General features: G+C 39.8%; 2 protein-coding genes across 5 annotated transcripts; both read right to left on the bottom strand.

The window, feature by feature from the left end:
- Nucleotides 1–383: 383 nt before the first annotated feature.
- On the bottom strand, nucleotides 384–15,934 carry LOC131108250 (uncharacterized). 4 transcript variants are annotated; one of them, XR_009120435.2, is made up of 17 exons: nucleotides 15,752–15,934; nucleotides 9,891–9,973; nucleotides 9,694–9,774; nucleotides 9,529–9,585; nucleotides 9,281–9,466; nucleotides 9,083–9,196; nucleotides 6,294–6,339; nucleotides 6,127–6,217; nucleotides 5,904–6,045; nucleotides 5,718–5,822; nucleotides 5,558–5,651; nucleotides 4,652–4,682; nucleotides 4,246–4,323; nucleotides 3,493–3,595; nucleotides 3,298–3,428; nucleotides 2,970–3,209; nucleotides 384–1,415 (listed from the first exon to the last, which is right to left on the bottom strand). XR_009120435.2 is itself a non-coding variant. In XM_078799349.1 (16 exons), the coding sequence occupies exons 1-16, from the start codon at nucleotides 15,807–15,809 to the stop codon at nucleotides 3,037–3,039; spliced, it is 1,551 nt and encodes a 516-aa protein (XP_078655475.1). In that variant the 5' UTR covers nucleotides 15,810–15,934; the 3' UTR covers nucleotides 384–3,036. The 4 variants fall into 4 exon arrangements, 2 of the variants coding, with proteins under 2 accessions (XP_078655475.1, XP_057915127.2); XR_013630446.1 differs by having other exon boundaries at nucleotides 3,320–3,428; XM_078799349.1 differs by having other exon boundaries at nucleotides 384–3,209; nucleotides 3,320–3,428.
- Nucleotides 15,935–16,336: 402 nt separating this feature from the next.
- On the bottom strand, nucleotides 16,337–26,656 carry pyroxd2 (pyridine nucleotide-disulphide oxidoreductase domain 2). Its single transcript, XM_058058593.2, has 16 exons — nucleotides 26,528–26,656; nucleotides 25,963–25,982; nucleotides 25,794–25,887; nucleotides 23,953–24,026; nucleotides 23,709–23,864; nucleotides 23,491–23,644; nucleotides 23,358–23,419; nucleotides 23,184–23,281; nucleotides 22,039–22,180; nucleotides 21,819–21,953; nucleotides 21,665–21,737; nucleotides 20,046–20,199; nucleotides 19,810–19,961; nucleotides 17,767–17,873; nucleotides 17,563–17,683; nucleotides 16,337–17,489 (listed from the first exon to the last, which is right to left on the bottom strand). Exons 1-16 carry the CDS (start codon nucleotides 26,652–26,654, stop codon nucleotides 17,419–17,421), a joined length of 1,740 nt encoding a protein of 579 aa, XP_057914576.2. The 5' UTR covers nucleotides 26,655–26,656; the 3' UTR covers nucleotides 16,337–17,418.
- Between the last annotated feature and the right edge of the window lie 1,080 nt (nucleotides 26,657–27,736).

Raw genomic sequence — 27,736 nt, 5'->3', positions numbered from 1 at the left:
AATGCGTTTTGTTTTTTTTTGTTGTTTTTTGAAAACTTGATGCGGCCCTGCCTCGCCCCTGCCTTACAGTATACAGCAGTTAACTTAGTTTTACATTTGAACGACAATTAAAAATTGCTTGTAGAGTTAATAAAGTTTTATATTGGCAAAAGATGATAATGATGTTGATATTTACAAATGTATAATTGTCTCTGTATCTGTCATTTTTAGGCTATAGAACTACAACGTTTTCCCATCAGAGCGACTGAGAGTACCAGGAACCACTGATCTCAGAGAGGAGAAAATACATTCATTTGTCTGGGTGAGTTTAAGAACACGTGTAATACTGCCACCTTGTGGAAGGATGTGGAAGGACAGTTCATATACCGAAGAAGACGTAAAGGTAGTTGGAAAACAAACATTTATTAAATACAAAAACACTCTTTATTGCAGTGCAGTGATGAAAATACAAAATATTTGATACATAGACAACTATATGCAATGCTCTGGTTACTAATGTGCTGCATTGGAATTCTATGTTTGTTTTATTTTAAAAGCCTTCTCCTGAAATAACACTTGGGACACAAACAAAGTAAAAACACAGCAAAACAATCTGACAATAAAGCCAGGAAATGTCAAAATTTTGAAAAGTGTGCAGCTGGTATTAAAAGTATTTGAGTCCCTCAAGTGCAGCCTCATAGGTTAATGTCCAATTCCTTTTTGTTCTTTTATTGTAGCCACACAAAGCAGAAGTGCCACATACCTTGTTAGCTTAATCATGCTTGCAAATGTTAAAAAGTGATTTGCACTCAACATATTAGTTCTAAAGATGCTACCTAACGTGACAGCACACGGAATAACAAAAACAAGGAGATGAATGGGTATAAATAGAAAAATAAATACTGTCACTATTACTTAAGGATGTAGTGTTGACGTAAGCCATTTGAGTTATGTTCCCCTTGCATGGCGCCCATTTTAACAGCACTAGCGTTGATGCTACTCAATTAACAAGGCTGTTTTTAGTGCACCGGATTCTTTGGTTCCATGAAATACTGACATATCACAAACATCGTTTTTCAACATTTCTTTGAGGGCAGCGCCAAAAAAAAAAAAAAGCATCCCCGCATCCGACATTACAGCAGCAACGTTCCTGTTAAGTGTGCATGCTTTCTTTTGCATAGACGCTACAATGCTATTGAAAAAGCACCAATCTAAAGTTATGATAAGGATGTCATCCCCACTGAACAATGCTGGGTGGGGTCCTTAAAAGGAAAAAAAAGGCTACAAGTCAAGAGATGAGGCACTGAAAGGTCCACTGAGAGTTTGTGTAAGATGATGACAGGCTGAAAGGCTTGTGGATCAGTAAGAATATAAAGTACTACTCAACTTGTCGGTCCTGTTGTTCCACTTCAATACAAAGGACTGTTAAGGCCACACTGAAAAGAAAAAATATCAACGTATTGGAATTATTATAGAATTTTGATGTAATTATTCATTCAGTTTCTACCGCTTATCCTAGCATGCATGTTTTTGGAATGTGGGAGGAAAACCGGAGTCCCTGGAGAAAAACCACACATGCACGGGGAGAACATGCAAACTCTACACAGAGATGGCCGAGGGTGGAATCGAACTCGGGTCTCAAAGGAATAATTTACAAGAATCAAGTCAGATATGACAAGAAAAAAGTAGCTATTATAAGGGGAAACACGTTGAAACATTACAAGGGAAAAAAAGGTGTCATTGTGTATATATATAGTCGTAATATTACCAGAATAAAATGGCTATTTTATTATTATTAAGATGGAGTATTACTATAAAACAGCTGACAAAAACTAAGTTGTATAATATTCAAAGATTTTTTTTTAGAATTAAATTCAAAAATACAACTGACAATAAATCAGCAAATTCCATCTTTGGAAAATCATTCATGTAAATGAAGTATTGAGAGAAAACTTTTTTTAAAAGTAATTTAAAAATGATTTTCAGAGAATGAAGTCACAGTAGTGCAGGAAAAAATGAATCATTGTATGAGAATCTTGATCCTATCATAAGATTATCATTATGACATCTTAGTACTTTGTTTTTTGTAACATTGCAACTTAATTCAAGTAACGTTTTAAATAACAAGAATATATTTATTAATTTTATTATATAATTAATATATTAATTATACAATAATATTTATTATTGTATTAATTATTATTATTTATTATATAATTAATAAATTAATAATAAAATTACTATTTTTATTCTTCAGTGTGGTCCTAATACTCCTTTGTATTTAATCAACTAATACAATCATACAAAAAGGTGTCTTTCCTGCTGGTTGACATGGAGGCTAAATTAGATTAGCCGTGCGCCCTGTGAGGTTAGGTTTGGTGTCCCTTAAAGGGGACCCATTATGCTCATTTTCCGGCCCTTTGTATTGAGTTTCGGACTCCTGAAGAGCAGCTACACACAATAACCCGCACAGAAAGCTTTCTAGATCTTCCAAAATCTGCACCTATTCCAGCTGGCTGTTTTAATTTATTCCACCCACGGTCCGCCCACTCCGCTGTGATTGGTCACACCCCCTGCTAACATGGTGAAATCTTCACAGAGCAGCAGAGCAGGAGAAGGCACATCTACAGCTTGTATTCAGGAATGCCCATATAAGGAAGTTTGGCTCACTGTGACATCACAGGGAGCCGGTGTTACAAAAAACTCTCACAGCCGTCCCAAACTTGTTTCAGGTCTCACATCCAAATGGGCAAACCATATTATCAGAAAGTTTGGCATCGTTTAACACGATAATACGACATTCCAACAACATTTATAGGTCAGAAACATGGAAAAAAGCATAATAGGTCCCCTTTAAGACAGAGGTGGGTCACTATGTGTCATCACTGGCTGCACACGTGAATATTTTCATTCCCTGGTGAAAATCCTCACATTCCTAGTTGATTGTGACACACGTTGGACTCCTCCTGCGTTTGAGCGCTGACACTGACCTTTTCCGTTATTCTGGTCCACTATTTTCCAGAGTAAGTTATTTGTAGTCGACAAAAACTGGTCAACTCAGTACTGGCCGGGTGCTTTCAACGGTGCGTCCTGATGCGTCCTGCCACTGCTTCCTGTCCTTGCCTTTCTGATCCGGAATGTGTTTGTAGCGACACTGGTCTCCGAAATGGCAGCCGGTGGTTCTCCAGAAGTAACACTCGTCTCCGTTGACGGGGCCTCGCCGCCGAGGTCTTTGCAAAGAGGAGATTGATGAAAAATAATAATAATAATAATAAAAACAACACAATGGGTGCGCTGATGCAGTGAAGCAGATCTTACTCGGCAGTAGCAGTAGCAGCACCTGTGTGCTGTGGGACAGAGAGGCAGGTCCTGAGTGGACTAGGAAGGACTCTCTGAGGGCGACGCTCCGGATAGCGTACCACTAAACGTGTGTTCTTGATCATATAACCCTGGGGGAGGTCAGCTGTAAGTTTGCGGCATTAAATGACACAGAATAAGCAGTCGAGTACTCACATTTAGTTTCTCCCTGGCACTGGCCGCCATGTTTACATTCTTGAAATTGACAAAGGCGCAAAAGCGCTCATGTAGCACACGGATACTCTCGATCTCACCGTACCTGCAAAAAAAAAAAAACAATCATCAATCGTCAAGCTCCATTCTCAAATATCGATATCGACTTGGTGCTATTCTCGCTACCTCGAGAGATGCAAACATTCTTGACGTTGTACAATTCAGAATTTAACCAATTCCGGGGTAAAAAAAAACCTTTTACAGTGGAACCTTGGTTACTGTCATTAATTCACTCCAGAAGTTCTGACTCTAACCAAAACGGTTGCTAACCAAATCATAAGAAACAATGTAAATTCAATTAATCCGTTCCACAAAGCCACAAATGTTCTTATAGTTTGACACAATTTGAAATATACATACAGTAGTAATACTTGAGTGAGTTAATATTAAATTAATCATTAATATAATGGTTGCAGTTTCACCCTGGAACAGATCATTTCATTTACATTATTCCTTATAACGAAAATTGAAGGTTCACCATTCCCTGCACATTTAAAACAATTATTTTAAATGCAGTAAAAGTATTGCTCATGTTTATGATCCGGAGTTGCCGTGGCAACAGCAAAGCAACGCCCCTCTTCTCCTACAAATCAGTAAGCAATTCAGACTGTTTTGTGGAATGAATGTGAAATGACGACACAGTGTTGCTTTAAGAGTAGAAACAGGAACATATGTAATATTTTACCAGACTCGTACATTTTAAAAAGGTCCCTTAAGTGTTTTTCAGTCAGCTCCGTCGTCACATTTCCCACCCAGAGTGATGGACCAGGGCTTCTGAATGGAAATACAAAGAGTTAATGATACTTTGTGAAATAAGCACAGTTACTATATGATTTGTTGTGTGTGCTTCTGGAACACATTATCAAGTGAGAAAGATGAGTGGCAATCGAACATGCACATGCACAACGATCAGTGCGACAGGAAACCACAATGAAAACCTCAACCGCAGTGTTGTCAACTAGGCTTAAGGATGTCTGTTCATCATAGCGCTATGATACAATTATAAGTCATCATAAATAATGACCTTCTTATGACACTTAAGGTGTGTAAACCAAGTCTAATACAATTTGTTATTGTCACATGACAGAACAAATGACATTACCCAGGTAGCGCAACTGACTGATCTTGGCCGGCTGCAAAAACAAGGAAAAAAAGAATGTCCATTAATGGATTAGAAGTATAAAACACTCCTATAATGACATTAACTAAAATCCAAATGTAAGGCACTCAGAAAAAAGCATTAAAAGAAACATTATGATGTAGTTCTCTACACTAGTCACTAGGTGTCAGTAATGTTACTGTAACGGCTAATTGATGTTGTAATGTTGATGCTCTAACTTCTGTTGTTTGTTGCTCACAGTTGATGTTATTGGTGGATAAGGAGTGTGTGACCTGAACTGTGTTCTGTGTTGGAAGTGAGTACTCCCTATTGGTGTTAAGGTTGGCAATAAAACCTTAAAAGACAGCTGGGATAGGCTCCAGCATACACGCAACCCTATTGAGGATAAGCGGCATAGAACATTATTATTAATTATTATGTCTATTATGTCTACTCAGCTGCACGGCAGGCGAGTGGTTAGCGCGCAGACCTCACAGCGAGGAGACTACGGTTCAATTCCACCCCACCTCAATTCTCCCCGTGCATGCGTGGGTTTTTGTCCGGGAACTCCGGTTTCCTCCCACATTCCAAAAACATGCTAGGTTAATTGGCGACTCCAAATTGTCCATAGGTATGAATGTGAGTGTGAATGGTTGTTTGTCGTGTGCCCTCTGATTGGCTGGCGACCAGTCCAGGTCTCGCCCGAAGACAGCTGGGATACGCTCCAGCACCCCCGCGACCCTCATGAGGTAGAAATGAATGAAAATGAATGAATGAATATTGTGTAATGTAAGTGTAAAGGTGACTGTTGTGTCTGGAATATAATGCGGAATGACTTGACTCTGGGTAAAATATGCATTAAAACCATGAAAGGCGTCCATCTTGGCTGTTTCAAATGTGCGATCTAACCTCTGGCAGCATCTGCAAAATATGCCAAAACTTCTGGCACTGTCGGGAATTTCTCCAGCAATGTGGCACTGTCCATTTCATCAAAACCAAGGTCCTGAAGCACAAAGGTAGAAGACAATTGTTTATGGTGTAAAAATAATCAATTTACATGTGCATTTACCATTAATTGCCGCAATTTGCAGTGAAAGAGATCATTGACGGCCTCTTCACAGTCTTTGTCCAGTTTCAGCACCTGCTCCATAGCTTTCTGCGCGTCGCTGTACCGCTATATGATACAGGTCATCAATTATTTATTCATAAGTACTGCCTGATCCTACTGTCTATGTCAAGTAGTGCATGTACGCACCTTCATGCCCATGAGCGCACTTCCCTTGCGGAAGTGTCCTTTGGGCCAATCTGGAGCCAGCTGGATGGAGCGCTCGGCATCTGCTAGGGCCTGAGTGTAGTGCTCCAAGCAGTAATAGCAATATGAACGATTCCCAAAGAATCTGAAGATGAATAATGATGATGAGGATAATGATGAAAACAGCTGTTTCTGAGCATGCTTGGCAATAGATGAGTGATCACACCTGTAATCATTTGGATCACATTTGATGGCTTCTGTAAACATGCCGGCTGCTTGTAAGTACTGCCCTTCTTGGACCAGTTTTATCCCTTTTTCTGAAGGAAAGAAAAGCAGCCGGTTACTCATTTAGATTTTGCATTGGGAATTTAATTGTATTGCAATGTTCTTCACCTGCAAGTGACGTGCTTTTCTTCGTTGTGACGTGTGTTCCGTTTGTCTGGAATAGAATCACAATCAGTTCAATTCCACTGTTTTCAAAGTGTCCATCTATGTCAATGCAAGTACACTCAGGTCCACTCGGACAATCTGTTGAGCTCAGTTTTTAAATGAATGTTTTTATTATGAAGGAAGGAATTCAGTGGACAGTGGAATTCATGGTTCCATTTATCACAGCAAGTCTTCCAGGTCCTGAAGCGGCAAAACAGCCCTAGACCATCACACTACCACCACCATATTTTACTGTTGGTGTGATGTTCTTTTTCGGAAATGAAGCTTTAGTTTTACACTAGATGTAATGGGACACACAAAATCCAGAAAGTTAGGCCACAGAGTATTTTCCCAAAGGTCGTTGGGATCATCAATATGTTTTCTGGCAAAATGGAGACAAGCTTTAATGTTTCATTTTTTTCAGCGTTGGATTTTGTCTTGGAAGTCTGCCATGCAGGCCGTTTTTGCCTTTCTTTCTTATGGTGGTGTTGGCCACTCCTGGGAAGGTTCACCACTGTTCTATGTTTTCGCCATTTGTGGTTAATGGCTCTCACTGTGGTTTGCTGGAGCCCTGGAGTGTTAGAAATGGCTTTATAACCTTTACCAACGATGGATTTAATTTCCTTAAGGTTTTTTTTTTTATGTATTTTGTGTGCAGTTGTGTTGTCGTTGACTAATATTTAAATTTGTTTGATAGTCCAAAATATTGAATAATAAGTGTGACAAACGTGCAAAAAAAAAAAAAAATCAGGAAGAGAGTAAACACATTTTCACACCGCTGTAGACAAAGATGAAAATACTTGGTCTTAATTACAGTTATTAACTAAAAAATGTTTTTTATTATTATTATTGAGGTTGTAGTTTGCAATGGTGTAGTAATGCACTGCTTCAAACTGAAGGCTGTTTATAATTTTTGCACTTATGTGGCAAAAATAAGCTACCTAAAACAGAATTTTTACTGTAATGTCTGGTGATTAACATTAAAAAGTCAAGGAACATCTGCCTTATTCCTAAAATAAAAGCTAAATAAGTCCCAAAATACAGTCCACATACATGTGTGGTTAAAGATCACTGAAGTCACTGAAGTATACACATACAGGAATGTACTGAGAACCATTTTCTGCACCGAACAGCAGTCCAAAAGTCCATGACTCGGTATGTAAGGCATGTATTCAACAGTACAAATACACATACATTATCCATGTTAATCTTTGAACTATATTAACCTTGCCTAAACGTCCAAGCACCCTGTCTTTAGTACCGTTTTTGCAGGAATCTAACACAAGAGTCCGTTGATGTTTTGCAAACTACAAACAATGGTATGCTTGTCTTCATTTTCAGTCATTCAAGGAGACTCCCACTTCTTTCAATTTCACTTTAAGACGGTACCAAAAAAGGGAGTGGGACATACCTTTGTAACTGCTGCTCAACTAGTCTAAGGAGTTATTATTGTGTAATGGTACTGACATAACACTACTGTATTAACACTAAGGAAACAATGGGTAGCCTATAAAGCAATATAATGTGTCATTTGAAATTCAAATTCCTGCACTGACAAGAGTGGTATTTTAGAAAGAATGGAGAGGGCTGCCAACAGTCCTGACCTAAACCCAAGCTTTAGTTCATGCTTGAATGACCAGTACAACAAAATGGGCTGAATCAAGACAACTCTTAGTTGAAGAGTGGAATGCCATCCCACAGCAGTGTGCAGCCAGCTTAACGAGGTAGTGGCAGGCTGTTTCTACGCTGTCTCATTTCCTCCGTCCTGTACTGATTCTTCCATTCACACGATCCCTGCCCAGCTCTTATCAAATGCACTTCTGACAACTTGAGGTAGTTTTTATGGCTTAAAATTGTTCTGATATGCATTAGTGAAGAGTTGAATTCCTCTCGGGGCTGCACGGTGGTCAAGTTGTTAGCAGCCAGGGCACACAGCTAAGAGATCGGAGTTCGATTCCACCCTCGGCCATCTTAAACTCCGACCATCTCTGAGTTTGCATGTTCTCCCCGTACTCCGGTTTCCTTCTACATTCCAAAAATATGCTAGGTAATTGTCCATAGGTATGAATGTGAGTGTGAATGGTTGTTTGTCTATATGAGCCCTGTGATTGGCTGGTGACCAGTTCAGGGTGTACCCCGCCTCTCGCCTGAAGACAGCTGGGATAGGCTCCAGCAGCCCCCGTGACCCTCATGAGGATTCATTCATTCATTCATTTTCTACTGCTTTTCCTCACGAGGGTTGCGGGGGAGCTGGAGCCTATCCCAGCTGTCTCTGGACTGGTCGCCAGCCAATCACAGAGCACATATAGACAAACAGCCATTCACACTCACATTCATACCTATGGACAATTTGGAGTCGCCAATTAACCTAGCATGTTTGTTTTTGGAATGTGGGAGGAAACCGGAGTACCAGGAGAAAACCCACGCATGCACGGGGACAACATGCAAACTCCACACAGAGATGGCCGAGGGTGGAATTGAACCCTGGTCCCCTAGCTGTGAGGTCTGCGCGCTAACCACTCGACCGCCGTGCCGCCCCCCTCATGAGGATAAGCGGTAGAAAATGAATGAATGAATGATTAATATTCAAACAGTAATTTGTGTCCCTTTAGCCTATTTAGTATGTGAACCAATCATAATAAATCTACTTATCTCCCTTTTGCTTGATTCACTTTTGAGAGAAAAGGCACTAAAATGGTGACTTTAGAGTAGTAGTGCCTTGATCCAATATTTATATCTGATGCTTTTTGTACCTCTTTCCTGGCCTCGTTCTCTTTGTTCTCTTTGGACTTGCGGCATGATCCTTTGGGCTTGATGTGGCTGGCCGCGTTGGCAACGAAGGCACTACTCACATCCCACTCAGGCTCCTGTAGGCCACAACAAACCAGACGTTGTAGAATGACTGTAATGGCTTACGACAATATAAAACAGGTGAACAAGGAGGCCCCTACGTCTTCCGCTATTGTGGTCTTGTGATGCTCTCTGGAGGGCTCAGAGGTAGCAAGCTTGTATGAGGCAGCTGACTTTGCATATTCCTTCTCCTCCTCCGTTTGCACCTGCGTCTCCCCGACTGCATTAACTTCCGCTTCCGATTCACTCTCATCCAAGTCGGACTCGGCTCCTCCATCTTCACCATCCTAGTGAATGCGGGGGACCGTGTTATTATCCATCTAGCACAGAAAGTGCGACTAATCATTACCTGTTCTGCACTCTCGTTTTGCTTCACTTGCTCCTGCTTCTTTCTTTTTCGACGGCGCTGAAAAAAAGATTAAGGGATGACACGACAGGAAAACAATTTCCGTCCTTCGACTCAAATGTCTAAATTTTTCTTCCAGTTTATAATCAGCAGCTTTTATGTATTCACCTTCCTCTTTGCTTTACGTCGCCCTGTTCTGTGTCTGGCCTTCTCATCCTCACTGAGATCTTCCTCACCATTTAATGCATCCTGCACACACACATAGACACACACATAGACACACACACACACAGTCAAAGTGACACTTTGAACCTCTGACCGTATAGTTTTGACAGTGTCCTGTCAGAGTGACATTGTTTGTTTACCTGTAACAAAGCACTGTCATCACTTGGGTCATGGAGGGCAGCACCACAATTCATCTGTTCTTCCTGCTGCTGCAGAGGTGGACCTATATTGGGAAAGAAATCATATTTGGTTTATACACAATTCTTAAGCTGCATGTATTGCTACTGCTAGCAACTGGCTGCCCGGGTCGCCACTTGTTCTTTTATTGTAATATTTTACATCAGGGGTTTCAAACTCAATTTACTTGGGGGCCACTGGAGCTAGGGTCTGGGCAAGGCTGGGCCGCATCAGGTTTTCCAAAAAAAAAAAAAAAAAAAAACGCATTTATTAAAAACAGAAAAATATACAAACTTTTTCAGTGCTTTGGTTCCGATTTTCTACAATAAAAGCTCTGATAAAACATTGCACTGTTCTCAAATATCTTAATTTTTATTTTTCTGCACAAAATAAGAAAATCAATCAGTAATAAATAAATATAATAATAATATAAAGGGCAATAAAAACGGCAAATAATAAAAATGTAAGAAATCACATATAGTTGGTGGGTAGACAAATTCAGATTAAAATGAACAAAGCATTATTAGAGCCCTGTAGACATGACAAAACACGACTATAGTCACATTTACGCTCTTTTTATTTACAACATATTGCGCAACTACAGGTCTTGAGACACATGCTAACTCGCAAACTAGAGAGCTAGCGACCTAAACGGTAGCCTTCAAGTTATTTCCTTTAAACTTAAATAGCCAAAAACTTACCACTTCCACACGGATAGGGAGGATAACTATTAACAGTTATTTAACCTTAAACATGAACATTAATCAAAGGTAATCATTTTTTCTGGGTACATGATACCATATAGCATCCAAATTAAACTTTCATATCAAGGCGGGGGCCTAAACTAGCGTTCTGCGGGCCACATTTGGCCGTGTTTGAGACCCTTGTTTTACATAGTACACTGCTAAATGATTGTTTTATTATATCACAGTGGTTAGCTTACTTTTTTACTACCAAACATTTGATAGTGAGGCTGTGGGCAACCTCCTGCCACAAGATCTGCCATCTGCATTTCAAGTTTCACGACTGGTGAGTATCCATAACAGCTTTATCAACCTCTGCATGCTCTTTAAAACGTTGGCTTGAAACTGTTAGCCATTAACCAACCAGGGTAGCAATGCTGGCTGGGCAGTTTGCTCCTTTCCACTGATACATTATTGGTTCTGTTGCTACTGTGTTGTGCAATACGCCTGTTAATATATGACCCTGTGGTCAAACAGAGCTACATTTTTCTTTGTCCATTCTCAATCAGTATTGTAAGGTTTCTCAGGATATAAAAATTAAAATTTAAAATTTAATTGCGATTAACTAAACGGCCTGGCTATATTTATGCTACATTTCTAAAACTCAATGGTGAGCAGTTCCGACCAACAAGGTCTTCTCTTTTGACCAATCAGATTTCAGCATCTAAGTGTTGCCATGTCACTGTAATCTGCCCAGAGCCTTCAGAATGAGGAGTGCTGGCCCATGTCACTTAAACACTATGAGCAGTGTTGTTTTTTTCCACCACTCAGATTTCAGAGCCACAAACAGTCAAAGTTAGAAGTCGACCAACCCCGCCTTGAGCAGATTATGTTTGATCTCGAAATCTCTCTAACTGTACTACAAGTCATGGGTCAGGATAATGATGACATATTTTCACATATATTCATATTTTATGAAATTTGGCATATGTCACTGATGGGCGTGATTAGATCAGACTGCATGATTGTGCGACACGTCAAGGAAAGGCCAATACAATATTTCCTCAATCATGTTAATTACTTTGACCTTTGATAGGCACATGGGTCATAGAATTAGGAAAGCGGGGGCAAAAATATTGCATGTAGTCTTTGAAGACAGGTTTACATTGATCATTCGCAGTCTTCCAAATCACTGTGGAACTGATTTTGGTCCAGTGGAGGCACACATATGATAAGAATAAATGCAATAAAAACACAAAAGGTGTCAGATTTCCATTCATTCAGGCAAGATAAAATACAAGAGTCGGGCCAAAAGAAGGTGACCCACTATAATATTTTGTTGGGCGGCCTTTAGCATTCCCTATGGCATCATTTCCCCAACATATATCTCCATCCAGAGTTGCAGACCACTACTCAATCTTTCCCCACTGTCCCTGCACTTTTTAATAATCACTTGGACAGTTCTTAAAACAATGACTCTCTTTTCCACAGCCACGGGCTGTGTATTTTGATATGGTGGTTTAACAAATGAGACGGTCCTCAATGCATCAGTTGGGTTGCCAGATAAAACATAATCTCCCATGCAGTAATTAGCCAATAGAGGCTTTGTCCATTTGCTTAGTTAAATCCAGGTGCTGAGCCTTTTTTCATGGCAATTTTACAGTAAACATTAGTGTGACTCACAGGAGTGACTCATGAGACAATCTTAGGGCTTAGTGCAGCACACCCATATCTCTATGTGCATTGGTTTCTTTTGTATCTGTTATTGATTTATGACAGATTTGACAATTCCTTTTGCTTTATAATATAATATTTTTATGTCACTTTGTGTAGGTGTGAACTAAAAAGAGATCTGCGCCGATTCTGAAGTTTTGGAAGGTTCTGGCACTTTTCCCAACCACAGATCTTAACTGTAATGACAGATTTATTTGCTGGCACAAATGATTTGAATATCATCTTCTCTGAGGAACTAAGTCATCGAGAAAAACGAGTTAAGTTTGATGATAATTGCTCGAAAGTCCAAACTTTAGCAATAGTCAAACAAAAAGGACTTTATGAATACGGTTAGGATTTTGGGTTTCCTGTTTGTGGTTGCAAATGCAAACAATTTCGATTTTGGTGGACAGCACCAACAAAAAGGCCTCTATTTCTCCTCTTCCAGGAGTGTTTGGCTGCGAGTAAAGCTCGTTCCACAAGAATGCACAACACGACAGTACCATCAGGGACTGTAATTTCTAACAAAGAACCCAACCTTGAGAACATTTTATGATTCGACGTTAAAAATACATCCTAACTTTTTAATAGCAACCATGTATGTCACACAGCCTGGGGATTTTCAGGCGCAATAAAGAGTTTTTACAGCCACGTATATCATGTAAATCACTCCACAACGGATAGCTTGTATTTTTTCACAGCCAACACTGTATGGTGACACATGTACCTTAATGTTGAAAACTAAATTCCCTGTACACATGCACTATCTCTAATTCGATAGTTGGCCAAACAATGTGTGCCTTTAAAACACAAAGAGGCGATTGTGGTAGAGGAAGAGAATGCTACATCCTAATAGCTGTCAGATGGATGACATAACTTACGTATCGCCGATTATGTTTTAATATTTGTTTAAACGACATCTGCTTTGGTTCTTGCTGTAATGGCACTCCTCAGCGGGATAGAAACAAAATGCCATTGTGATGATGTGCTTTGGCCAACTATTTAAAAAGACGCTATGCAGTGAGTTAATTGTAACTGTATTCAAAAATATGGCTGTATGATGTGCTTAGACATCCTGAAAATCAGCTTCTTCGAGAGAATTCTGACACTTATTTTCTTGCGTCCCTATGCAGTGGAACCTTGGTTAGTGTCTAATCGAAGGTTAGTGTCTTTAAAATAGAAAGTCTGACTCCAACCAAAGCAAATTTTCCCATCGGGGAAAATCATGCAAATCCAATGAATCCACTCCAGAAAGTCAAAACTGTCAACACAAAACCAAAACACGTTTTTATAGTTTTACGATTGTAGCTTTACACGCACAAAACAATTTGAAATGCATATAAATACAAAAATCCCTTGTTTACTGCAGTTAATTGGTCACAGACCTGACCATGATAAGTGAATTCAGTTGGATCCCTTCTTTATAAATTGAATATTTTCATAGTTAGAGCATAGAAACCCTGTTTACGGCCCTCTAAGTATGTGTTTTAACATTATTAGAGCCCTCTGGACATTAACTAGCACCCCTATAGTCACCTTTACACCTGTATTACTGACTATAATAGCTATAATCACAGAAAAACAGCCATTTAAGACATCAATAAAAATTGTGCTTGTGCGTGTTGCAATAAATGCGTCCAGGACGTGCGAACAGGAAGTTATGTTGGGTTGCGTTTTAGCTGGATTACAGCCGCAGCATTAGCCTGTGTTATTATTATGGTTATTACTGGTCATTATTAATGTGCCTGTTGCAAGATAATTCAAGCCTTCAGTAAATGCCTGATCGAGTCTGGTGCTTGTGTGTTATATATATATATATATATTATTTTATTTTTTTTTGATTTAGACAAAATCAAAGCCATGTCTACCTTTTTAAATTTCAAAGCTTCATGCAAGATGCACATTTTAAAACATTGAATCAAAAACTAGCAGCTAAAAGAAAGTGTGCCATTCTTTTTTTACGTAAATATAGAAAAAGGCAAATATTATCTTTTTATAACAAAACCTTAAGCAATGCTCAAATTCTCAGCTAATAACAAAAGAACAGAATATGAAGGAGTGTCTGGTTTAAGAGGACATTTTAAAATGTCAGCAACTCAAAAATACTTGAAATAAAACAGTTGTATTTTTTTAAGTAAACATTTTCCGAATGCATGAGCATGAATACCAACGTGTCGACTGCAGCTGTCTGTCCAACTTCCTTGTACATGTGTGGTAGAACTCGAAAATGCACATCGCAACAAATATCATGACATCTCTACTAGTAACAAAAATAAATTAAAATAGCGACAGCTCCAAGGGGTTTACTAGGTGATGAAAGCCAGTTGTGTCATCCCTAGCAAACTATTTTGCAGTTTTCAAACGCTGCAGTGATAGGAACAAGACCCAGGGCCCCGGGCATTTCAGCAATATTGTGTTGAAGCTTTTCCCCTCATCGCTGTATATTTGCACGTACAGCACAGTAAGGGTAATATCGCCTCATTGGAATTTTTTTCCCCATCGGTTATTGGAATTATAATTCCACATATGGACAATTATTGTGCACCCAACACGTCAAGACACACACCGTACTGTATGCTAAACTGTAAACAATCTTCTGTTTACAGTTGTACGACAGTTAAATGTTATAAAAGGTGCTGGCCCCTTTGAAGAAAGATGCCTGTCTTAAAAAACAAAACAAATGGGCAGTTGACCAGCAGTTTACTTCTTTTTACACTTGTATGGAACTTAATAACATAAAAACATAAATCAATACATGTTTACTGTTAACGGTGGTTAATGACTTCTTACACTTGTTTATATATAGTTTTGTCTGTTTACATTAACTATGGTTAACTTTTTTGGCACTTGTATGACAATTAAGAAAGTTTGTGTAAACACAGTATCCTGAAATGGTTGAAGCTTCCTGTCATCATCACTTCCTGTCAGATTGTCACATTTGTCCTGGTTTTAGTCACAGACTTGTACAGTTATGTGCTATTTAAATGCAAAGGAAGCAAGAAAATAAACACATTTGTCAGATTTCTATAGGACAATATGGCATATTTACATGAACTACTTAGCTTGAGGGCTTTGGAAACTATTTGAAGGCATTTTTGTCATTCTTTTTATCACCCTCTCCCACTACATAAAGCCATTCTAAATAAATTTGTCATAGTTTTTTATCGAAAAGCCTTCATGCCTTACATATAGGTGCACTAGCTGACTTTTATGGAGTGGAGGTGGCTGAAGGGAAGGGTGTAGCTGCCAGATTCATTGTCCCACCATCTTCCAGCAATAAAAACACTGCACGTATGGAGACCCCTTTACTTAAAAGTATATATATTAACTAGTTTATGGTCACGTGATTTCCCTAGGATGTGTACGAGGGTGTTGGCTAACTTTAGGTCGACTTTTTTTAAAGTTGTGTAAAGCGAGACGGTACTTACCACTCGAGAGCCCCAAGAGTCGACATATGTCTCTGGTGAATTTCATGAGCGCAACCATCCAGCATTATCGTCCCCCCCTCCCCCGAGTGGTCCAAACAAATCAAATGTAGCCAGTCAACGGACGGCGTGGATAGTACATCGGGAATATTAAGTGTGTGAGTGTGCTTGTGTCGAGTCTGAGGGAATCTGCGGCGGATGAGTCCACTTCCTGACGTGAGCAGCGTCTTAAAGGGACAGTACACCTTTCCCACTCCTGATGGATCCAAAGCACATAGTTCTCATTCCACGCCACATTCCATTTTGATAAGATCATATTTTTTTTGTAATGCACTTTATCTCTTAACATAACCCACACAGCACTGCAACTCTTTTCTTATATTTAATGTTCCTTCGTGGCATCAATCTGAATGAATAACCCTGCTTTTTCCATTAATATGTTTATAATGCATACATTGATTGGCTGATTGAATAAACCTAAAGTCCAAGGTATTAACCATTACATCAAATAAGTTCTGTTGCTTCTTTCTAAACAGCACCAGTCTCTGCTTTTACATTTAAACAATTAATGTTTACATTTATTGGAAAAGAAGTGCAGCAGCTTGCAATAAAAGCCATGTTATACAGTAATGTACTGTATGTCAACTTCTTTTACTGAGGGCTTCACGCACAAAATTGAAAGGATGCATTGGATTACTTTTATAGATTTTTTTTATTATTATTTTGCAAGAAGATTGATAGAAAAAAACATGGCTGCTATTAAGCAAATTGTCTTTGCAGAGGCATGGGTGTAACTTTCCAAATAATTGGACATAAGTCATTGATCATTTGTCTACTGATAATAAAACTGAGAATGTTTTTTTTTCGTCACACTTTAATGTTTCAGATAATCATATAAATTTAAATATTAGCCAATGACAACAAAACTAAAAAAAATGCATTTTTTTATATGATGAATGTTATTAAGGTAGAAAAAAATCCTAACCTACATGGTCCTGTGTGAAGAAGTGATTGCCCCCCTGTTAAAACATAATTGCGATTATTTGAGATCTATTAGTCTGGAAAGTGTTATTAAGCCATTTCTAAAGCTTTGGGACTCCAGCAAACAACAGTGAGAGCCATTATTCAGAAAGGGTGAAAACATGAAACGGCGGTGAACGGCTCGCCAACCAATTACCCAAAGAACGCAGGGACAACTCATCCAAGAGGTCACAAAAGACCCCACAACAACATCCAAAGAAGTAAGCCTCACTTGCCCCAGTTGTTGTCAGCATAAGAAAGACACTTCTAAAAAGTATAACAACATCGGTGCTAAAATTATATGACGGAGCACCAAATGCAGGAAAATTCTATATTGTCAAAATGTACATGGCAATTTAAAAACATTATATTTCAGAATCAGAATACATGTATTACCACTAACACAGTATCTAGACATTATGTGTGCTATTGCAACCCAACTATAGGACTTAAAATACTTTTTTTTTCTCCTAGAAAATATTTGGCATGCATATAAAAAATAAAATTAGTAAACATTCTTCTCTCATGGTAAACATTGAACAGATTTGTATTATATGTAATAATAATTTACATACAGTATGTATACCATTTGATCAGATCGGAGTGTAAAGAGTGTTTTTACTAAGCAGTATAATTCATACAATGATTTCTTATTGATGTTTCAGGTCAGCCATGGCAGTGAGAGCAGCGTTCCAACCAGGAGCCCCCATCACACCTCCACCTAGTATGAGCATCAAACAGGTTAGTTCATATTTCTTTTCAACAACACTGGAATGGGATGATTAATAACAAACCTGGATGACTGCCACTGCCACACAGATACAGCCCCTTAATTGGCGTTCGGTAGTCTGAGAGTGAGGGCAAAGGTCGTGCTAGATACAGCTGGTCCAGTGACATTGATCCATGGAAGATATTCTGTAAAACACATTAATAAGTATAGTTATGGAAATTCATGTACAGTACAAGTGAAGTCATTAACATGACTCAATGTAACTTGCCCCTCCGGTGAGCCCAAAAATTCTCTCCAGGTCAGGTGGAGTCAGGATGTCCCTTCCCACCACTGATTGTTTAAATCCAGGGGCGTATTGCTCCACCCAGTCGAATACTAGAGACACACATAAAAACATAAACAACTGATACAAGTTCAAATATGACACAATGAGGTCAAACATATATTATGTCTATATAACATTTTATTATGTTATATTAAGCGTTCCAACAACACTGATTTAATTACAGAGGTATCTCATTTTGATGCTGGTTGACTTCCAAGTTGTTCTCTACAAGTTCTTATAATGAAACCTGGGGATGCACGGTGGTCGAGTGGTTAGCGCGCAGACCTCACAGCCAGGAGACCCGGGTTCAATTCCACCCTCAGGCATCTCTGTGGGGAGTTTGCATGTTCTCCCCGTGAGTTTTCTTTTGTTTCCTCCCACATTCCAAAAACATGCTAGGTTAATTGTCCATAGGTATGAATGTGAGTGTGACTGGTTGTTTGTCTATATGTGCCCTGTGATTGGCTGGCCACCAGTCCAGGGTGTACCCTGCCTCTCGCCCGAAAACAGCTGGGATAGGCTCCAACACCCCCTGCGACCCCCGTGAGGATAAGTGGTAGAAAATGAATGAATGAATAATGAAACCCGTATTAATAGTACAGGTACATATGTAACATTTTTCCACTGTAAACACACTTGAATGTTTATGTTTGTTTCATCAAACAAATTTAAATATTAGTAACTGACAACACAACTGGACGCAAAAAAAAATCCGAACTTACATGGCCTTGTGTGAAAAAGTGATTGCCCACTGTTCAAATATGACCTAACTGGGATTAATTGAGATCCATCCGCCTGGAAATGATTATAAAGCCATTTCTAAAGCTTTGGGAGTCCCAGCAAACCACAGTGACAACATATAATGTAAACATAGAAGAATGGTGAACCTTCCTAGGAGCGTCCGACCAACCAAAATTTCCCCAAAAGCACTGCGACAACTCATCCAAGAGGTCACAAAAGACCCCACAACAACAGCCAAAGAACTGCAGGCCTCATTTGCCTCAGTTAAGGTCAGGGTTCATGACGCCACCATAAGAAGGACACAGGACAAAAAAACGACTTTCAAGATGAATTCCACCTCTGAACAAAAACAACAAGGCTCATTTTTGATCATTTTTGACGATCCCTGAGACCTTTGGGAAAATACTTTGTGCTATGACCAGACAAAAGTTCAACTTTGTGAAAAGTCCGATTACATGTGGTATAAAAGTAACACTGCATCATGCCAACAGTAAAATATGGTGGTGGTAGTGTGATGGTCTGACACTCTTTTGTTGCTTCAGGCCCTCTAAGACTTACTGTGATGAATGGCACCATGAATTCTGCTGTGTACCAAAAAATCCTAAAGGAGAATGTCAAGCTGAAACGAAAGTAGGTTCTGCAGGAGAACAATGACCCAGGAAGTCCACCTCTGAAGAAAAACAAAACGAAGACTCTGGAGTAGCCTAGTCAAAGTCCTGAATTGAACCATATTAAGATGCTGTGGCACTTCATGCTGGAAAACCCTCTAATGTGTCTAAATTATACAAATTCTGCAAAGATGAATGGGACAAAAATCCTACACAGCTCTGTAAGAGACTCATTGCAAGTTATCACAAACGTTTGATTGCAGTTGTTGCTGCTAAAAGTGGCCAAACCAGTTATTAGGTTTAGTGGGCAATCACTTTTTCCACACCTTTTTTCCTCCCTTAATAATAAAAAAAAAACATTTAAAAACTGCATTTTGTATTCGGTTGTGTTGTCATTAATCAATATTTTTATTAGTTTGACAAACATGAAAAAATAAGAAATCAGGAAGGGGGGAAAAACTTTGCTTGTCCTTGAACACACCACAGTTATATGCTATGAGACACTTGTGAAAGTAATACATAACTTTCTCCGACACTGCCACACTGCTTACACTCACACACACATCCATACCGCTTCCACTCTAAACATCCCAGGGAAAACACTAACATTGGGGTACGATATATTGGTATTTCTCACCAGTATCTGCAAAGGCTTCTCTGTCCTGCTCAGTCCAATCTCTACCCTCAATGTAGAATGGAGTGAACTGTATGAACATTGACACCACATGACAGCCAGAGGGCGCCAGTGTGGGGTCCAGCACAGACGGTATGGTCATCTCAATCATGGGCCTGAGAAATAAAACACAGTATGTGACAATCAGGAGTGAAATTCGCATGTGTTGTTGCAATACAAAATTAATAAAAACAATATGCCTTGTTGAGGGGCGTCCATTCATGGCTTCTCTGTAGGCCGTCTCCAGTACGGCCACACTTTCACAATTTAAGTGAATAGAGCACTGATGGTGGGGTCCTGGTTTATTGTCGGGGGTCGGGGCCGCCAGGAAGTTTGGCAGCTTGTTCACTGCCACTGTTAAATCCACAAACAGAGTGTGTATTAATAATAATAATAATAATAATAATAAGTGTTTTTACACAAAATATACAACTAGGTCTACACGGCGGACGAGTGGTTAGCGCGGAGACCGCACAGCTAGGAGATCCGGGTTCAATTCCACTCCTGGCCATGTCTGTGTGGAGTTTGCATGTTCTCCCCGTGCATGCGTGGGTTTTCTCCGGGGACTCCGGTTTCCTCCCACATTCCGAAAACATGTCTATTATAGAAAACATGTCTACGTCTATAGACATGTCGCTGTCTATTAGTTTATTTAGCCATGTTTATGCTTGCACTAAAAAAAAAACACTAAAAAAACACTAAACTCATCACACAGTAACTTAACACTCCAAAGGTGTACCTAAAAATATACAAAGAAGTACCAATATGAGTTTTGAAGTTTCCCATTCTTCCTCCCACATTCCAAAAACATGCTAGGTTAATTGGTGACTCCAAATTGTCCATAGGTATGAATGTGAGTGTGAATGGTTGTTTGTCTATATGTGCCCTGTGATTGGCTGGCGACCAGTCCAGGGTGTACCCCGCCTCTCGCCTGAAGACAGCTGGGATAGGCTCCAGCAACCCCCACGACCCTTGTGAGGATAAGCGGTAGAAAATGAATGAATAAATGAAGAATTTTACACAAAATATACAACCATGGGTTGCATTGTGGTCGTGTGGTTAGCGCGGAGACCTCACAACTGGGATACCGGAGTTCAATTCCACCCTTGGCAATCTTTGTGTGGAGTTTGCATGTTCTCCCCGTGCATGCGTGGGTTTTCTCCGGGTACTCCGGTTTCCTCCCACATTCCAAAAACATGCTAGGTTAATTGGCGACTCCAAATTGTCCATAGGTATGAATGTGAGTGTGAATGGTTGTTTGTCTATATGTGCCCTGTGATTGGCTGGCGGCCAGTCCAGGGTGTACCCCACCTTTCGCCCAAAGACAGCTGGGATAGGCTCCAGCACCCCCCACAACCCTCGTAAGGAATGAATATACAATCTTTCCCAAAAATGAGGTCCAAAGTGGACAGCTGTGACTATGCTAATGATTGATACCAACATTGACTTTGATGCATAATTATTATTTTTTTTACCCTTTGGTCCCAAAACACTTCCTCTCATAAATGTAACGTAAATATTTAACTTTTCTTTATTACATCCAATTCTTTCAACAATGTCTTGAAGGTTATGTCAACAAAAATTCAAATCACGACAACATTGTCCTTAAAGTACACATAGTATTATACTATTACACACCCTCTAGCTATTGACATTATGCACAGCCTGCAGCAATGCTTTGCATTGGACAAATTATATGGTTCTACTGCCCGTTTCGACTAATGTTACCGAATGTGAGTCGGATTCTTGTTGCATGAAAGAATGGTTTATACAGGATGACTTATGATGTTTTTTCGACCTTAGTGAGACAAATGTTTACCGTTGATCTTGGTGACAGGTGAGGTGTAGTCTATCTGATCGACAGCTTTCAAGAATGCTGGCGAAAGGGCACTCTAGATAAAAAAAATAACAGGAAGTTAAGAAAGATAAGAAAATCTCATGCAATGGTCAACAATGCAGTTTTATTTTACTACCTTTGGCGTGAGTTTTTTAAACGTAACATACGGTGTCGCGTTTGAAAGAACGATTCTACTGTGAGTCTCTGTGCCATCCTTTAACACCACTCCCTTCGTAACGCCGCTTGAGTCAACCAGGACCTGTTCTACTTCCTGCAAGGATCACAATAGAAAAAATGTATAATTACAACCTGGCATAAATGACGCATGTCTTTCTATATAATCAGACAGCAATTACCTTTTCAGTGAAAATATCAACACCAAAGGATCGAGCGGAGTTCGCTAATGCCTTGGACACGCCTCCCATGCCTCCTTCCACGTACCCCCAGGCTCCTTTCTCCTTCTCTAGCTCTCCCATCACATGATGTAGGAGAACATAGCTGCAAAGGTTAAAATGATACTATTTATCACATGGCGCTTACACTGTTTTATAGTCAAATCCTTGCTGGTGCAGCAGGATGCATTGTGGGCTGAAGGCTAGGTATTAATAAAATGCTACAGGGTGTTTCGCAGAACAAAAGATGCCTCTGTGGTTGAACTGGGGAATTTCTCGAATTAGGTGAAAGAGAAACAAAAGTGAAACAGAAGCATGGTAATGCAATGTCATGCTGACTGAAGTAAGTACAGCGAAACATGAAACTGTTCCGGAGGGATTAATGCAACACAGAGATGGCTGAGGGTGGAATTGAACTCCGGTATTCTAGTTGTGAGGCCTGCACGCTAACCACTCGACCGCTGTGCAGCGCTAGGTTGTATATTTTGTGTAAAATTCTTCATTCATTCATTCATTTTCGACCGCCTTTTCCTCATGAGGGTCGCAAAGGTGCTGGAGCCTATCCCAGCTGTCTTTGGGCAAGAGGCAGGGTACACCCTGGACTGGTCGCCAGCCAATCACAGGGCACATAGAGACAAACAACCATTCACACTCACATTCATACCTATGGACAAGTTGGAGTCGCCAATTAACCTAGCATGTTTTTGGAATGTGGGAGGAAGAATGGGAAACTTCAAAACTCATATTGGTACTTCTTTGTATATTTTTAGGTACACCATTGGAGTGTTAAGTTACTGTGTGATGAGTTTAGTGTTTTTTGCAAGCATAAACATGGCTAAATAAACTAATAGACAGCGACATGTCTATAGACGTAGACATGTTTTCTATAATAGACATGTTTTCGGAATGTGGGAGGAAACCAGAGTACCCGGAGAAAACCCACGCATGCACAAGGACAACATGCAAACACACAGAGCTTGAGGGTGGGATTGAACCCTGGTCTCCTAGCTCTGAGGTCTGCGCGCTATCCACTAGACCGCCGTGCCGCCCGCTATTAATAATAATAAAATAAAATTATTAAAACATTTTCGTCATCATCATCATCTCACCCGCTGCCAGGGTTGCTGGGACTGGTCATGGCTCCAATAACAGCATCAGTCGCCAGCGTTGCAATCAATGGCTCCGACTCAAACCACCGATTCAGAATCTAATATAAAACAACAGGAACAATGTCAGGAGACATCGAGAGACAACATAAAATGTGACGTAAATTTATAGCAAACCTTCATGATTGGTGCCGTTATGATCTCATAAAAGTCTGGAATGTTCCTGCCTAATTTCATCCCTTTAAAAAGACACACTATGATCACGACTGTACATGTTTACACTTTTTATTTTCCGATGCTAGGTACAAACCGCATTTGACTACAGGTTTCAGCGTTTTCGCCGCAGACAGCCTCTTCCTCATCGAACCACTTGTGACTCCTGGAATGTCGACAGGAGGGGCATCCAGTAGAGGGTGGATAGCGGCGGCTAGCTTCTCAAGATGCAAAGTAAAATCTAAAAAAGCCTGGGTGCAAGTTGAGTTATGTTTATAGCATAGATATGGATGTGTCTCCGTGGTTATTCATCACCTTTGCATCTTTCTGGGAAAATTTGCTGATCTCTTTCTGGTTCTTAGTAAGATCTGAGCCCAGGGTCAGTGACCTTGGCCTACCACCCCTTAATCCCTCCTCCAACATGGGAGTGAAAGCATGGGGGTCCCTCAGGTACACCTTCAGTCCATGTTTCTGAGAACAAATGGCACACATAGCATGCAGGTTGTTGTTTAAAAGACAAACATATGACAGGAAGCCATGACCTTGTAGCCATGTTCACCTTCAGCTCCAAGTCTGCGTAAATGTGCGGTCGCAACAAACTGAGCAAATAGGAGCACCTGGAGAAGCGGAAACCTGCACACAGACACACACAAGAGTGGTATTACACTTTCACACAATATTCACTGACATTGGTGTAGTTGTTGCGTAATCTTGCCTACTATTTAACTGACATGCATTGTCAATTCAAACTTCAAATTTTATCGTTTCAGCGTTCTATCTTCATAGCCTTTCATCCCCTTCACCCCAATAGTGTTCTAGGTGCCCTGAAAGTTTAGTTTTTTTTTTAAATAGCTTCCATATTGGGAAAATCTGACATGCGGACAAGCAAACATTACTTCAAGGTCACCGCTCCATCAATGTCACATGACCACAAGTGACCAGTTGTGTACTGTTGCCGAAAAGCCAACATAATCCATTCATTTTCTATACCGCTTATTCTCATTAGGGGTGTGCTGGACCCTATCCAGTCCAGGGGTACACCCTGGACTGGTCGCCAGCCAATCACAGGGCACATATAGACAAACAACCATTCACACTCACATTCATACCTATGGACAATTTGGAGTCGCCAATTAACCTAGCATGTTTTTGGAATGTGGGAGGAAACCAGAGTACCCGGAGAAAACGCACGCATGCACGGGGAGAACATGCAAACTCCACACAGAGATACCCAAGTGGAGAATCGAACCCAGGTCTTCCCGATCTTCTGACTGTGTGGCTCTTGTGCACCCTCTCCGGTACCCCTTTCAGGAGACTATACTCCAGTAGTAACTCCACTTCTTTATCAGTCTAATACAGGGGTCTCAAACTCAATTTACTTGGGGGCCACTGGAGCTCGGGTCTGGGTGAGACTGGGCTGCATCAGGTTTTCAAAAAAAAAAAAAAACGCATTTATTAAAAACAAAAGAAATGTAAAAAAATTTGCTTTGGTTCAAATTTTCTACAAGAAAAGCTCTGATAAAACATTCCTGTTCTCAAATATCTTAATTTTTATTTTTCTACACAAAATAAGATGAAAAATAAATAAAAAAAACAAGAATAAAGAAAATCAATCAATCAGCAATAAATAAATAAATAATAATAATAAAACGGCAAATAATAAAAACTTAAGAAACCACATATAGTTTTGTGGCTAGACAAATTATTTTTTCAGATTAAAATGAACAAAGCATTATTAGAGCCCTGTAGACATGACAAAACACGACTATAGTCACATTTATACTCTTTTTATTTACAACATATTGCGCAACTGCAGGGTCTTGAGACACATGCTAACTCGCAAACTAGAGAGCTAGCGACCTAAACGGTAGCTTTCAAGTTATTTCCTTTAAACTTAAATAGCCAAAGACTTACCACTTCCACACGGATAGGGAGGATAACTATTAACAGTTATTTAACCTTTAACATGAACATTAATCAAACGTAATAATTTTTTCTGGGTACATGATACCATACAGCATCCATATCAAACTTGAGCGGGCCGCACTAACATTAAACTTTCATATCAAGGCGGGGGCCTCAAACTAGTGTCCTGCGGGCCACATATGGCCCGCGGGCTGCGTGTTTGAGACCACTGGTCTAATAATAATAATAATAACAAAGGATTAGATTTATAGATGTCTTTTCAAGGCACTCAAAGCTCTTCACAATGAAGTGAAGCCATTATTCATTTATTCCTCAGTAACACATCGGTATTGGTATTCTACATCCGTAGGCACAGCTGCCAGCTATTTAGACATTGACTGTGTTGAGTGATTTTCTGTGGAATTTACTTCCAATAGTATACCTTCCTTGAGAAGCTATAATAACATTTTTCCATCACTTATTCTTGTCTCTTACCAGGGAAGATCTCCTCGGTAACCGCAGCACCTCCCAACACATGTCTGCGCTCAAACACTGCTGTCTTCAAGCCTCCTCTCTGAAGGTAGGCAGCCTTAACACACAAACACAATGCCTTTAACAATACATTTAACCTCGAGTCAGGAATAGATAAATAGTATGAACTCACTGCCACCAGTCCATTGTGTCCTGCAGTGATAGAAATATATATATTAGTAATATTAGTAATCAAAACAAAAAGTGTCTTTAATGAGAAAGGAAGTTGCAGAAGTCTTCCTGTTCAAGTCCAAAGTTAAGGTTCAGCTGTAATCCACAGTTACACATTAACAATGCCCCATAAATATATGATGCAAGTTTCCATACACTATATAGGAAATGTATATATTTTTTTAGGTTTCAGATCTCCCCCTCTTGAGTTCTATCTCTGGGGGCACTTGAAGGCTGTGGTGTAACCGGTTTTGAAACAGTAGTAATCCTATAGAGTACTTTATATAAATAAAAACAGTTGCCCAATATGAATGGGTTTTTCCTATGCATGGCCACTTATGGCACACCCTGTAAAGTAAACACATTCACTTACTTAAGTGTACCACTATACATGCTGGTCCCCGTACAGTTAAATATAAGTGGATTCAACTTTGCACTGAATGTTGCAAATGTCGACGGGTGGTAAAGTTTATTTTTTTTGGGGGGGGGGCACTTTTGGAAATGAAAGAGGAATCGTCAGGCCTCACCTCCACCGATGATAACTGCATCATACTGGCGTTGTTGTGAAGCCGTGTGCTTCCCTCTGCATTCCACCACCTTCCACACGGCATTCCCGACTCTACGTGTACGATCCGTCCACATTGCAGCAGCCATTGCAAGACCCACTCCCACCTTCAAGCCCTACCCCTTTTTGTCCACTATAAGAAAGGAACTAAAACTTACTAAACCAAAAATTAATAAATTTCACATTAATCAGTCATTGTAGTACTACGTAGAATAATAAATACGTGGCGAATATTATTTTAGAATATTTAAAGATCCCGTGTATTTTTTTTTATGTTTTGCATATGTTGTTATGATCCCTTTTGACCGCATGATGGCGGTGTTGTTCCGGGCAGTTCTACAACAGGCCACGTCACCAGTAGTTGAAAAAAATACATACTTAGTATATCTATAGATCACTATAGGGGCGTCACTAGGTTCTGAGGACGGGGGGGGGGGGTGCACAGAATATGAATGAATGTATTAGACACTAGGAAATCCAAAAAAACAAATAACAAACAAGAACCGGAATATAACTTTCCCACTTTTGGACAGATTTAGTAGAGATACTCAATTGTTTTAATCATAAATCAATACATTTAATCATAGTGGAATCAGCTCAACTCAGTAACCCACAGTGTGCATCCATAATGTGAGAGACACACAACTGATGCTGTGCCCCCAAAGGCTGAAGAGACTGCAGGGCACACTTGACACTACAACCAGAACCATGATATTAGCTACTAGCTAGCTAATTAGCATATGCAGTGTTCCTTTATGGCTGGAATCTACCTCTTGGCCGCAAAACAATGGAGGTAAAAGACATGAGACGAGATCACCTAATTTGAATATTTATTTTAAGTCATATTCTTGCCCTATTATATAAAATTTGTCAGAGATTTTTTGTAAAAAATATATTTAAAAATCAATAAAAAATTCAATAAAAAATATAAAATTATTTAGGGGGGATTAAGAACATTTTAGAGGGGCTGAAGACCACCTAAAATAGGCCACAGTCACAGTCATTGTGTCCGTGGGCAAGACACTTCACCTAGGGCCACCCTGGCCTCCAGTGTTGCCCACACTGAGTGTATGAGTGTGAATGAATACATACATGCATGCTAGTGTTGCTTATGTTTATGTCCGACTCCTTAGTTATGCTGTTGTCTGTGATCAATTGAACAAATGCAGAG

Source organism: Doryrhamphus excisus, linkage group LG20 (assembly GCF_037039965.1).
Source record: "Doryrhamphus excisus strain RoL-2023G ecotype Guam linkage group LG20, RoL_Dexc_Guam_v1.1, whole genome shotgun sequence".
NCBI classification, from domain to species: domain Eukaryota; kingdom Metazoa; phylum Chordata; class Actinopteri; order Syngnathiformes; family Syngnathidae; genus Doryrhamphus; species Doryrhamphus excisus.
This window is presented reverse-complemented; position numbering and strand designations above follow the sequence as displayed.

Coding starts and splice junctions, on each gene's coding strand:
- LOC131108250 (XM_058059144.2), bottom strand. CDS start 15,809: ATGGTTGCGCTCATGAAATTCACCAGAGACATATGTCGACTCTTGGGG. Junction 6,218..6,293: donor GAAAAGCACGTCACTTGCAG/GTGAAGAACATT, acceptor TCTTTCCTTCAG/AAAAAGGGATAAAACTGGTC. Junction 5,823..5,903: donor GTGCGCTCATGGGCATGAAG/GTGCGTACATGC, acceptor TGTATCATATAG/CGGTACAGCGACGCGCAGAA.
- pyroxd2 (XM_058058593.2), bottom strand. CDS start 26,654: ATGGCTGCTGCAATGTGGACGGATCGTACACGTAGAGTCGGGAATGCC. Junction 23,645..23,708: donor TTTCCCAGAAAGATGCAAAG/GTGATGAATAAC, acceptor ACTTGCACCCAG/GCTTTTTTAGATTTTACTTT. Junction 23,282..23,357: donor TAACGGCACCAATCATGAAG/GTTTGCTATAAA, acceptor GTTTTATATTAG/ATTCTGAATCGGTGGTTTGA.